This window comes from Oxyura jamaicensis, chromosome Z (assembly GCF_011077185.1).
Source record: "Oxyura jamaicensis isolate SHBP4307 breed ruddy duck chromosome Z, BPBGC_Ojam_1.0, whole genome shotgun sequence".
NCBI classification, from domain to species: Eukaryota; Metazoa; Chordata; class Aves; order Anseriformes; family Anatidae; genus Oxyura; species Oxyura jamaicensis.
The window spans coordinates 12872148-12884872 of record NC_048926.1 but is presented as its reverse complement, the minus strand read 5'-3'; the positions used below and the strand labels follow the sequence as shown (position 1 = coordinate 12884872).

The window sequence follows — 12725 nt, the reverse complement described above, 5'->3', positions numbered from 1 at the left end:
CCTATCTAGAATCCGGTATTGTTTGCATCAATGTAGAGTAAGTGTAGCGACATTCTACCATTTCTTTAAATTTCTTTGTGTGATAAACTCACATATGTAAAAGATATCTTACTTTCATAATTTCAACAGAATTAATGTTAAAAACTGTTCTAAAGGAAACAGGTATCTTTGAAATAAAATAAAGCCTCACATGTTGAAGATGCACAGTTGACTGGACGTGTCTGAAACTGTATGTTTTCAGCGGTTTTATAAATCAACAACAGCACAGTACAGTATCTGACTCTTAAAGCAGATTAACACATATTTGCTTTATCAAAATAAATCAATTTAGAGAACATACATCACTGCTTAGTCTGTGCACCATCTGTAGGTAGTCTTCATTTGAGCCATGTCTAGAATTATCAGCATGATGATTAGCTGAATTTCCAGACAACTGACTTGAAACTTTATTTTCATGGAGATTCCTCATCCCAGCTGTGACAATGGGACTGGACACTGAAGCTGAAATATAAAAAATGTAAATAATTATACTGATACATACATACTCTCATTAACTCTTAAAGGTTTCACAAAAAAGCAACATAATTGTGGATATCAGTGAGTTGGATACAAGAGGTCTGGAATCTGAACAATAATAATTTTTACTGGATTGAATCCTTCTGCCATAAATACCTTGAATAAAACCAAATACCTAAGATCTGAATTTTGAAGAGGACACAAAATCTAAATTCTGTGTACAATTAGTCAAGATCTCTCCACAACTATCCTAATGACTGTCAGTATCATTTTCTTAAAGACTATAGCAAACTTTATTTTCTTCTATATAATTTAGATTCAGTTCCTTTAGTATATGAAACTTCCAAGGTATTCATGAGACATGGCAACACTGCATACAGAACAGTGATATTTGTATATACATACAAATATATATATGTAAATATTCCAAGCACACTAGTAAACTTTAAAACAGATTATTTAGAAGAATCTAATGAGAATTCTACTTTACAACAAAAAAAAATGACTAGATATTTTAACAGTGTTCGTGCTGTTCAAGATTGTATTTAGAGAAGGGGAGAACACAGAAATCCATTCATTCTGAAGGTCATCTTTGACAGGTACTGTATACCCTGAGCATAATTCTAGCCAACTTAGTATTAGTCTAGTCTATATTACAAAGGTTTGGTAGGGCTAGATAAGCTGGCAACAAAACTTAATTACACTGGCAAAAATAAGTTTTTTCCTAGTACAGATAAATGATAGCTATAGCTATCAAATAAATTTTTTTGGTTTGTTCTGATTTTCTGTTGTCATACATACATGATAACTATGCAAGATGGCTGTACACAGGGGAGCAATGTCTCAAGAAGATACGTTTTACTTTGTGACATGTGAGGTTCATGCTGGATATCCGGAAAAGGTTCTGCACCAGGCGGGTGGTTGGGCACTGGAACAGGCTGCCCTGGTAAGCTGTCACAGCACTGAGCCTGCTGCAGTCCAAGAACTGTTTGGACAATGCTCTCAGACATATGGTTTGATTTTTGGGCAGTCCTGCATAGAGCCAGGAGTTGGACTTGGTGATCCTCGTGGCTCCCTTTCAAATTACAAATTAGGATATTCTATGACTCTGTAATATTCCACACTGTTAGGTTAACAAAGCTAAATTAAAAAAAAAAAAAAAATCACAACAAACCTCTATCAATGGAAAGATTTGAATTAAGCATGTGACTTCTTCACAGAGATTAAAGCCTTGAAAGATGCACATTAAGGTAAAACTGACATGATATAGGAGAATATAACAAACATCACATACTTACCTTGCTGCAACTGAGGATGTGGTGTATAAGTTGGAGGATGTGAATATGGCATGTATCCTGCAGGACTTTGAGGAGCATATGGACTAGGCACTGGACTGTTCTGTTGTGCCAAAAATCTGTTAGCAGAGCTTGTCTGTGGTGGCACAAACCGGCTAAAAATAAAAATTAAAAAGTTTTTAGAAGTTGTAAAAGCAAATTTAGACAATTTTATTATTCCTTTTGAAATATTATACCTCTGGAACATTATAAATTCTGGAAAAGACATATAATCGTGAAGCAATCAAGAACCCCCTTCAAAAGCAGTATTTAATTCTACCAGTGCCTTTCCAACTTCAATTGCTACTTAAGAGCCACAGCTTAGTTATTGTATTAGTAAAAGGAAAGAAAAGAATAAAAAGCATTCAGAAGATCTCCACCTAGTGAAAGGAAACAACGACATAAGTTATAAATATTTACTAAAATAAGGTATGCTATTTCCAAAAGTTAGTTCCATCTTATTAGAAGCTTGAATGAAAATGACAGCTCAAGTTTAATTATCAAATAACAACAAGCTTGCTAGGATTAACAAGGAGCCATCTATGTGATTTTTCCAGTAATATTTCAAAAGAACTGTATCTAACACGACAATAATGCCAAGATATGGGAATGCAGTGGGCAGATATGTAGGACCTGACACAAAGTCCACTGAATACAACTTATTCTTTCATTGCCTTTACCTTCAACTGATCTTAAAGATAGGATGCCATAAAAATCAAACAGGCTTGTGACAATAATGTATGTTACAACTTACTTACTTCCTTTCTTGTATCAGTTTTTTAAAATAAAAATAGAATAAATATCTGTTCTGAGTTCTAGATAGCACTTATGAAGGTAAGCTTCCACAGAAGGAAACAGAAAAATATTAAAAGCAAGGATTTTGCAAGGATTTTGAGAAAACATAGCACATTGTAATATTCACAATTCATAAAACCTTCTTCAATATCGATTTTGATATAAAACTAAAAGTAAAAACAAAACACCACTCTTGACAGTTTGTGGGTTTTGTATGAAGTGTTTTATTACCAAAACAATTATTACACTAACTTGAAGTGAAATGTGAAATATTATTTTAATAATGATGTCTAATAACTGCAAATTAAATCTATTAACACCCAGTAATGGGACTAAAACACAATTTTTAGTCCAGAGTACGTTATTATATTCATAAATACCAAGATTATAGGTACATCCTACTGGCTGAAGTTTGAAAAATAACTTGAAAGTTGAAGAGGAAAATGTTGGTGAAGCTACTGGGACTGCCCTCCAATGTGTGGCCTTTTGTATAACTGTTAAAGCAGCACTCCATGCTTTAACAAGTCTACCTTCCTACCCTCCTGTCACACTAGTACACAAGAGACACATACCCATACATGCCAAAACACATCCCCTCTTCTCTCCTATCCTCCTAACAATACTGTCAATCTGCCACAGAGAACAACTAGAAGGGGTGGGAGGAGGCAGATAGACTCCTTGTGCAGGTAAGAAAGTCTGCCAAAATTATGAGAAGGAGAGAAGTATGAAATCATGACCTCTCTCTATAATACAAACATTATTTACATTATTTAACTGGTAAAAAAAAAAAAAGAAAAAAGTGATATATATTTGACTTCTACAGCAGTAGAAACTCACCCTGCTGTCAGATAAACGCAAGATTTATCTCGATCCTGATCTTCTTACTTCCACTCACATACTTGCAACAAGAATTGACTGTCATTGTAGAAAGCATTTTGCTGCCCCTCCCTCTCCCCATTTAAAACATTGCATTACCTGGAAGGGCTATGTGAGATAGTGGTTTGTTGATAATTGGAAGATGCAGGACTACCACGCATGGAATTCTGAGAAATACTAAACTGCGACATCATAATCCCTATTAAAAAGAAGAGAGCAGTATTACTTTATATGCATTTCTTATTTAATGAAATAAGTCTCTCATATCAGAAATTATTATATACGAAGAGATTGGTAACTTTGTGAGTAGATGTGAGTAGATCTTTAATTGTTACAAAAAAAAAGTCTGAAGTAAGATGTCTGTTTTACGCCATGATACAGAAAAGCACTCCCTAAAGCAGTGTTATAAATTTCAAGAAGGCTTAATTCTAATTCCTCTCAAGTCCTTTTAGCTTCCTAAGGCAAACCTGCTAGTAAATAGAAACATCTTATAACAGGACATATACTCACATCCCAGACTAGTGTGTAGGTATTGATTGTGCCAATGAGTAAAAGATTTGGGAGTTTCACAAGTCAGAAGGACACAGAAAACTTATGTCACATTTTTTGAGCAAAGAGAGCTAACTTTCAACTGAACCGCATCACTTGCAGACTGGTACAAGATACCTTCTCTTACATAATGCCCACGGAGTTTCTTCCTACCCAGGAAGAAAATCTTTCTATTCCACCTCCTGTACACTTACAAAGAATATTATCCAAGAAGGTGCTGAAAAATTTTATCACAGAATCATAGAATCATTAAGGTTGGAAAAGACCTTCAGGATCATCTGGTCCAACCATCACCCTACTAGCAATGTCACCCACTAAACCATGTCCCTAAGCACCATGTCCAACCTTTCCTTAAACACCCCCTGGGACGGTGACTCCACCACCTTCCTGGGTAACCCGTTCCAATGCCTGACTGCTCTTTCTGAGAAGAAATCTCCTCAATTGCAACCTGAACCTCCCTGACAAAACTTGAGGCCATTCCCTCTGGTCCTGTCGCTAGTTATCTGAGAAAAGAGGCCAACCCACAGCTCCCCACACCTTCCTTTCAGGGAGTTGTAGAGAGCAATAAGGTCTCCCCTGAGCCTCCTCTTCCCCAGACTGAACAACCCCAGTTCCCTCAGCCGCTCCCCATAGGACTTGTGTTCCAGGCCCTTCACCAGTGTCATAGCCCTTCTCTGGACACGCTCCAGGGCCCAGAATGAGTACATGTACTGAGGGGCCCAGAACTGACCACATTACATTACAAAGCTGGGGGGTGGGGTGCAGGCCTTCCTCAGGCACTAGCAGAGGAAGGGGACAAGGACAGGCAGCAGAGCAGACCCAAAGTCCCACCTGTAGACTCCCACAGACTATAGAGTTTTACAGTCACATTCTGGAAATTCAGGAGTTGTACTAGCTGGCAGGTCACAAGTACTGCAGTGCTTGAAACTAACCTGTATCTTTATTATGGAGATACTAAATCAATCTTTTTTTCCCAATTTGTCAAAGTAGGTATAAAGAATTTGCTAACAACCACATGACATATGGTTGTCATGCCCAGTTCTGGGCCCCTCAGTTCAAGAAGGACAGGGAACTGCTTGAGGGAGTCCAGTGCAGAGCCACAAGGATGATTAATGGAGTAGAGCGTGTCCCTTACGATGAAAGGCTGAGGGAACTGTGTCTCTTTAGCTTGAAGAAAAGGAGACTGAGGGGTGGCCTTATTAATGTTTATAAATATGTAAAGAGCGTGTGTCAGGAGGATGGAGCCAGGCTCTTCTCGGTGACATCCAATGACAGGAGAAGAGGCAATGGGTACAAGCTGGAACATAGGTTCTGCTTAAATATCAGAAGGACCTTCTTCACGGTGAGGGTGACAGAACACTGGAACAGGCTGCCCAGGGGGGTTGTGGAGTCTCCTTCTCTGGAGACATTCAAAACCCACCTGGACACGTCCATGTGTGACCTGATCTTGGTGTTCCTGCTCCAGCAGGGGGATTGAACTAGATGATCTTTCAAGGCCTCTTCCAATCCCTATCATTCTGTGATTCTGTGACTCTCGAAGTTGAAATGGTGCAAGTACAAATAAACTTACACGACTTAACCAGGTGATTTTAATGACAGAAACAAATGTCTCATAGCTAAACAGCTTAAAAATGCATGTGCAAATTGGAGCTTGCGAAGAGCAAGTGACCCACGGAAGGCTGACAGTAGTCCACAATTCAGAGTGCCTGGGAGTCATCAATCCTTGAATTACTATCACTGATTTCAATAACTGCAGTATTTGCACACAAAAAACTTGTTTCAGAAATCCTCCAGGTTACCTTCTTTTCTCTTCCCTGTTTTACCAGCATAGATGTGATAATCCCCCAGGAATGCAGCGGTTACTACCTTCCCAGTAGGTGTAAAGTGCTGCATTCCAACCGGATTAACACACACCAACTATCCCAAAGTAGGAGTGAAAGTCCCTAGTTGTCCTGAAAAAAATCAGAGACCTCCATATGTCACTGAAAAGGTCATTTCGATGTCCTGAGTAACAGAAGGGGACACATCAACTCCTCCAAAATTTGCTTCAATGGACACTTGTTGCCTCGCACAAAGGCAGGTGGCAAGGAATCTCCCACCCACAGGTCAAAACCACAGAGATGCACTAGCAGGTCATCCATCCCCCGGACACTTCTTGTACAGTGTTTTTTTTTTTGCTACAGGAAGTTCCCTGAGTACACATGCGGGTTCACATGTTGCATATGCTCTAACCAGAGGATAGGATACTCACCAGCTAGTTACAATTTTTTTTTTTTTTTATGAAACTACTAACCTTTAACTACGAGTGTGGTGTGGTGCTGGCACAGGTTGCCCAGAGAAGCTGTGGATGCCCCATCCCTGGCAGTGCTCAAGGCCAGGCTGGATGGGGCTTGGCAATCTAGTGTGGTGGGAGGTGTCCCTGACCATGGCAGGCGGGTTGGAATTGGGTGATATTTAAGGTCCTTTCCAACCCAAACCATTCTGTGATTCTGTCATTAAAAATCATACACAGAAAGCTGACAGAACATGCCCATATTAAAACTAAACAGATACCATGCAATTTTATATAAACTATACAGATGAAGGTTCATTTTATGTTTAAAGCAAAGGATGCACTTTTAAAATACTTTAAAGACTTATCTGGTTTCTCCTCCCTAGATTTAGAAAACATTTTGAACCACAGATGTGACATGCTTTGGTTTGAAAGATTTTTTTATTTTTTATTTTTAACATGTAATTTAAAAGAAAAAGCTACAGCTTATTCTGTGGCAGACACTGTTTACTTCTCTATCAGGAGTTGGGGTGAAGGGCGACAAGAAAGGGTGGAGGAGAAATAAGAGGGTAGTGGAACAAGGGGGGTGCAATCGAGGCAACTTTAAAAAAAAAAAAAAAAAGTCTGTCCAAAGTGATGATGAAAATGAGGCCGGCATAAAAATAAGCCACAAAAGTTTAGACAAAAAAGGATCTGAAAGAAATCTATGGCCATTAATTCTACAATATCTTGTATGTATTTAAGTTCTTGTCGTATCACTATGTAACAGACTTTTGGCTGCACTGCGTATGTGCATACCTGAAATATTTTAAAATTTCTTTTAACTGCAACTTCAGTTTTGGAAGTTGGTAGTGTTTGATTCTAATAAAACATTATCCCAGTAAAAACACTCCTCTAATAAGGTTCCTTAACATATACTTCCGATTTTGACTATTTCTTAATTTATTTTTGGCTTGGAGAAGAGTGATACTCAATTCCATTTCAGCATTCCTACTAAATGCCAAAGAATGCACTACATAAAAATGCAGCTCAAGATCACAGAAAAAGTCTGTGATCTATGATTCAAGTGTATTGTAGCATCTTGCATGTTTAAGCTAGTACTGCTGAGCTACAGGTGATTTTTCAGTAAGACAGACGCTCATTTGGAAGTGTACATCTGCAATGTTCTTCCCTTTTACAGGCACACATGAACTTGCATTCTTGTATAAATGGAAAAAAAAAAATCTAAGTAATCGACGCTTTTGGATAGATGCACAAAATTTTCATCCAAAAAAAGGACACATGCTGTGCTAAACAGCTTTAAGTGAATTTTAAGACCTTTCTGAACCCTAAGCTATGCTATGAATACTAACCTTTAGCAAAACATTATTTTAGTTTACCTTCCAACATGTATCTATGCCAAAAGACAGAGCCAAAGTGTTGAGAGGGAAAATTGGACAGGAGACCAAAACAAAAAAGTGTCCACATAATACCTCATTCTTGTGCTGTTCACAGAATCATGGAAGGGTTGAGGTTGGAAGGTGCCTCTAGAGGCCATCTGCACCCTGCTCAAGCAGGGTCACCTACAGCAGGTTGTTGGGGTCTGTGTCCAGGCAGCTTTTGAATATCTCCAAGGAGGGAGAACACCACAAGCTCTCTGGGCAACCTATACCAGTGCTCTGCTACCTTCACAGTACAGAAGCGCTTCCTGATGTTCAGGTGGAAACTCCTGTGTTCCAGTTTGTGCCCATTTGTCAAGGCACTGCTGAAAAGAGCCTGGCTTCATCCCCTTCGCACCTTTCCTTCACATATTTATAAACACTGATGAGATCCCCCTTGAGTCTCCTTTTCTCAAGGCTGAGAGTCTCTCAGCCCCACCTCACAGGAGAGATGCCCCAGTCCCTTCATTATCTTGCTGGCTCTCCATCAGACTCTTTCCTGTATGTCCACGTCTCTCTTGTATTGTATAGGGCAGAAATGAACACAGTACTTGAACTGCATCCTTACCAGCACTGAAGGGAAGGATGACCTCTCGACCCGCTGGCAATAGTTTGCCTGTCTAATGCAGCCAAGAATACCACTAGCCTTCTTAGTGACAAGGACACGTCGATGACTCATGTTCAATTCGGTATCCACCAGGACTTTTCTGCTAAGCTGCTTTCCAGCTGGGTAGCCTCCGGTATGTACTGTTTGGTGTTGTTTCTCTTGAGGTTCAGGACTCTGTGATTCTTCTTGTTGAATTCCATGAGTTTGTCAGCTCCACCTCTCCCAGCCTATTGAGATCCCTCTTCAAGGTGGTCTGCTCAGTTTTGTGTCATCTGCATATTTACTGAGGGTATACTCTACCCCATCATCCAGATCATTCATGAATGTGTTAAACAAGACTGGACTCAGTACTGACCCCTGAGATATTTCACTCATTACTGGCTTCCAACTAGACTTTGCACCATTGATGACTACCCCAGTTTTCAGTCCACCTCACTGTCTCCTCTTCCAGACCACATTTCAAGAGCTTCTCTATAAGGACCTTAAGAGGACCTTATGAATTCCTTATCAGTTTACAAATACTGGGTCACAGTACCTACCACTGACTATACTGTACACTAGACCCAATAGAGAGCAGAAGAATAATATTCAGAAGGAAGACAGTAAAGAAATCAGAAGAGATGAGCTTGAAATACTAGAAAAGAGTCTAAGATTCATTATTCTAGCTGTTAAAAAGCATTATGTAAGATCTCTAACAAAACCCCCAATTATTCTATAACTTAGGACTACACAGAGATACAAAACTGCTCACAAAACAGGAGAAAAAACAACCTTTCCTGACCCGATACAACCACATAGCCTCCTTTCGCCTTGGAGATCTGAACGGGACATATTGATGTGAATAAGGCTACCAAAACTTGCCGGTGTCAGCTTAATTTCAAGATACGAGTGTGGCCTTTTTCCATTGAAAATGACATAACACTTCGCCTAGCTTTTCCAAACATTTATTCCAAGACCATTTTCCTCTCAAAATCATGTATCTACATCTATGAGTCTCCCTTCTTCTGCCTTTCTCTCCAGTTTTCTGATTTCAGACTTACATTGCAATGCTTGCACTGGCACATGCATTAAGAATTAGGTAAAATACAACTAAACAATCAAGGAATTTTTAAATTCTGATCTCCCCTGATTCTCTGAAACAATTTAAACTTCATTAAAATAACATCAATTATTCTTTTACGCTTCAAATTGAATTATTTTTAATTCCATATCAGTATCTTCCTTCAAGCATAAGCCAAGGAATATTTACTTAAGATAGAGGTGCTTTTATTTCCTTAAGGATTACTCACTCTTACTCTATTAAATCAAGCTATGAAAGGATTTCCCCCTCTGAACCACAGCATTAACAAAAGTTAGAAGGAAATTAACTAGCTTTGTTTCCTCTCTTTCAAAATTTTCTAATGGAACAAATAAAAGTCAAAGTAATGTCTCACTTTCACTTTGGCAAAAAATTATTTTACCCTACAAAACTGGTGCAAAACTGATTCAAGCATATGTTCTTTGTGGTACCACTCTGCATACTATCAGGATAGTCCCAACTCTTCCCACCACTGGAAAAAATGTATTTTGACATGGCTGTCAATTAACACAAAATCTGGAAGTTGTTATCAGAGCTCAAATTTCAGGACCAGTGAACTTCTAAATATATAGCACTGTCCTTAACTTTTTCATTCAAGAAAATTCCTATATTCTTTCAAAGAACACTACATGTTCCCTCCTAAGCAAGTTCTTTTCAAATATTATAAGGCTTTTTACTGAGTAGGCTAGGTGAATTAACTTAATCATCTAATTATTTCTTTTTTCCTCCTTACAAAAACACTCCACACTTTCCATTTGTTGTACACTCCTATAACTATTTTTATTTCTAGTGAGCTAGCAAAACTTTATCCTCACAATGCAGAAACTGGAAATTCTCCTACTCCTTTTATACTTCAGCATTTGAAGAATGGACTTCAGGTGCCAGAGAAAATCTCTTCAGATTTAAAACTCTGATCTGTCCAACTAATCCTTTGCTTCGTGTCTTCCTTTCTCCATCTTTGCTATCCACCAGTAAACCCCTTAGAAGAGAAATCAGCTATCAAAACACTACAATCTGTATGGCATTACGAATTGCTGAGAAGAAGAACGGCAGGGAAGAACTTAGGCATGATTCATTCAGCCTTAATCCTTACCCAAGAACTACCACTCACTGCAATGATAAACTGTAGTTTCACAGATTTTCAGTAAGATCAAGGCATAGTTTTCCAACTTCAGTTAGTAACTAAGACAAATATATGAACTTAGCATGAAATAAATTTAAATAAAATGTTTTCAAAATAAAGTTCAATCAATCCTCCTATAAATTACACATCTGTAAGTAAATTAAACATTATTTTTACAAAAATACCCTGTGGAGTTCTTTCAATGCTTATCCTAATGCAAACACTTGTTGAAGATGACAAGATACATACCATTGTATCAGTATCAGATACAAGGCATAAACATCATAGATGCAGTCCATACGTATTTGTTGTTAGTATCAGTGCCCTTAACTTACAGAACAACATAAAATACAATCAGTAAGTGATCAAAAATCCTTACCACTTTGTACCCCATATCTGTTTTGCATGCTTTTCTCCCTGAAAACATTAGGATTCCTTGCCAGGATGGCCTGCAGCAAGACTGGTATATCTCCTTCTGGATCATCGCTGCCAAGGTTATCTTTCAATTCTCTGCAATTGTGGAAGTAAGCAAATAAAGAAGCAAATGCATTTTCAAATTTTAAGAAACCATGATCTAGTAAGACAAACAAACAAAACAATTAAAATAATTTACTGCTAAAATAAAGGAAAAAACAAGTCTGTAAAGCACTGTTCCCTGCCTCCATTTTTTTCTCTTCTTTAAAGAATGAAAGGAAAACTATTCCTACCAGTCTTCAAAATTAATTTGTTATTAAGCACATATATCCATGGCTGTCAGTCTCAAGATATTATACAAGTTTCTTATGCCCCCTTTTGTATTTTTGTAACATCAAGAAAGTATTGTGGTAGTGAAGATAAGATATTCATGAATGTATAATATTCAGGTAGTGTATTTTATTACAAAAATTGACAGAATTCCCTCTGAACTATTAAATATGTAATAGATTTTCTACAGCTACATCAGTGTTCTCATTTATTGTTTGTTTGGTGTACTTTTAAAAATTATGTCCATTTGCTCAAGGTAATTTATTGAAATATGTAGGAACAAGCAGCAGACCCATAAAAACACACCATTATTCTTCAGGGCTACTTGACTGAAACAACTGACTCTTATACAGTATTAATCTGCTAAGAAAGCCTAACAAAACAATTTGTAAGTTCTGATCTTCAGATTCTCACAAACATCCCTCTCAATCCAATTTATCTTAATCTCAAGGAGTAAGGACAGTAACATGATATAGCTTAAGTTCAAAATACATACATGTGATCTGTTGACACCTGATTGAGACTGTGGACAAGCTGTGAAACCAGATTTTCATCCCTGCAAGCCAGAAGGCAGTTCACCTCTTCAGCTATCCGTCCATTGAAGAGTAGGCTTTTTGTTGTTGTAGCAGGTAAAGGTGATGGAAGAGGCAGCTGGTTCAAAACTGTTATTAGAAGACAGAAAGAAGTTCTGAATCATTTCACAGAACACGATAATACAAAGATGTACAACCTCTTGGTTTATTCTTCTCCTGTTGTATTCACTTCTATGTAAATTGTCTTCTCAAGAAAAGGCTAGTGTTGGTGGTTTGTATGATCATTATGGTGTTAATTCACTCAAATATTTATACACTAATCTTGGTAAAAGGATTTATGTTTAATGAAAGACCCATCTTAGTATTTCAGTCAGATTACAAATGAGCATACTACACTTACAGAGTGCATTCTTAGCTCTACATTCATAAGAAGGATGTACCTCAAATCATAAACCTTAATCAGTTGACTGGTAGTATTATATACATAAGAGAAGAGTAAGCAGGAAGAGGACAAAAAACAAGCTATAAAATAAGTCACTTTCATGGATACAAGAAAGCACCCAGACTTCCCAGGGTAATTAAGGCTCTGAGATAATGGTTTTAACTAAACAATTAGAAGAAGTTTCAGAAAAACAAATAAACAAAAAACTAGATGAAATATACTCTTTCAGCTCTTCTTTGTATTTTATACTTTGAAATTCTGAAAGAAAAAAAAAAGAGGGGGAGGGATTCCAATTTTTTCCCTACGCAATGTATGCCACTATTGTATTTAGAAACATATTTTAATTCAAATAAAGTGCATATTAAAAATTGCTTTTATTAATTTCTCTATATTACCTTGAATATACCAGAAATCTGAAAAAATTAACAAGATCAGCAA

The 12725-nt window shown here is 37.6% G+C and overlaps 1 protein-coding gene across 9 annotated transcripts in view; it reads right to left on the bottom strand.

Annotated features, from left to right (window-relative positions):
- The window catches only part of NIPBL (NIPBL cohesin loading factor), a 164361-nt gene that overhangs the window by 94736 nt on the left and 56900 nt on the right, over positions 1-12725 (bottom strand). For all 9 annotated transcript variants that reach the window (XM_035309234.1, XM_035309235.1, XM_035309236.1 and 6 more), the window contains 5 exons: positions 11809-11974; positions 10948-11078; positions 3621-3720; positions 1815-1966; positions 341-501 (listed from right to left, as the gene is read on the bottom strand). In XM_035309234.1, the coding sequence (XP_035165125.1) occupies positions 341-501; positions 1815-1966; positions 3621-3720; positions 10948-11078; positions 11809-11974 (710 nt within the window). The remainder of the gene's footprint in view (positions 1-340; positions 502-1814; positions 1967-3620; positions 3721-10947; positions 11079-11808; positions 11975-12725) is intronic.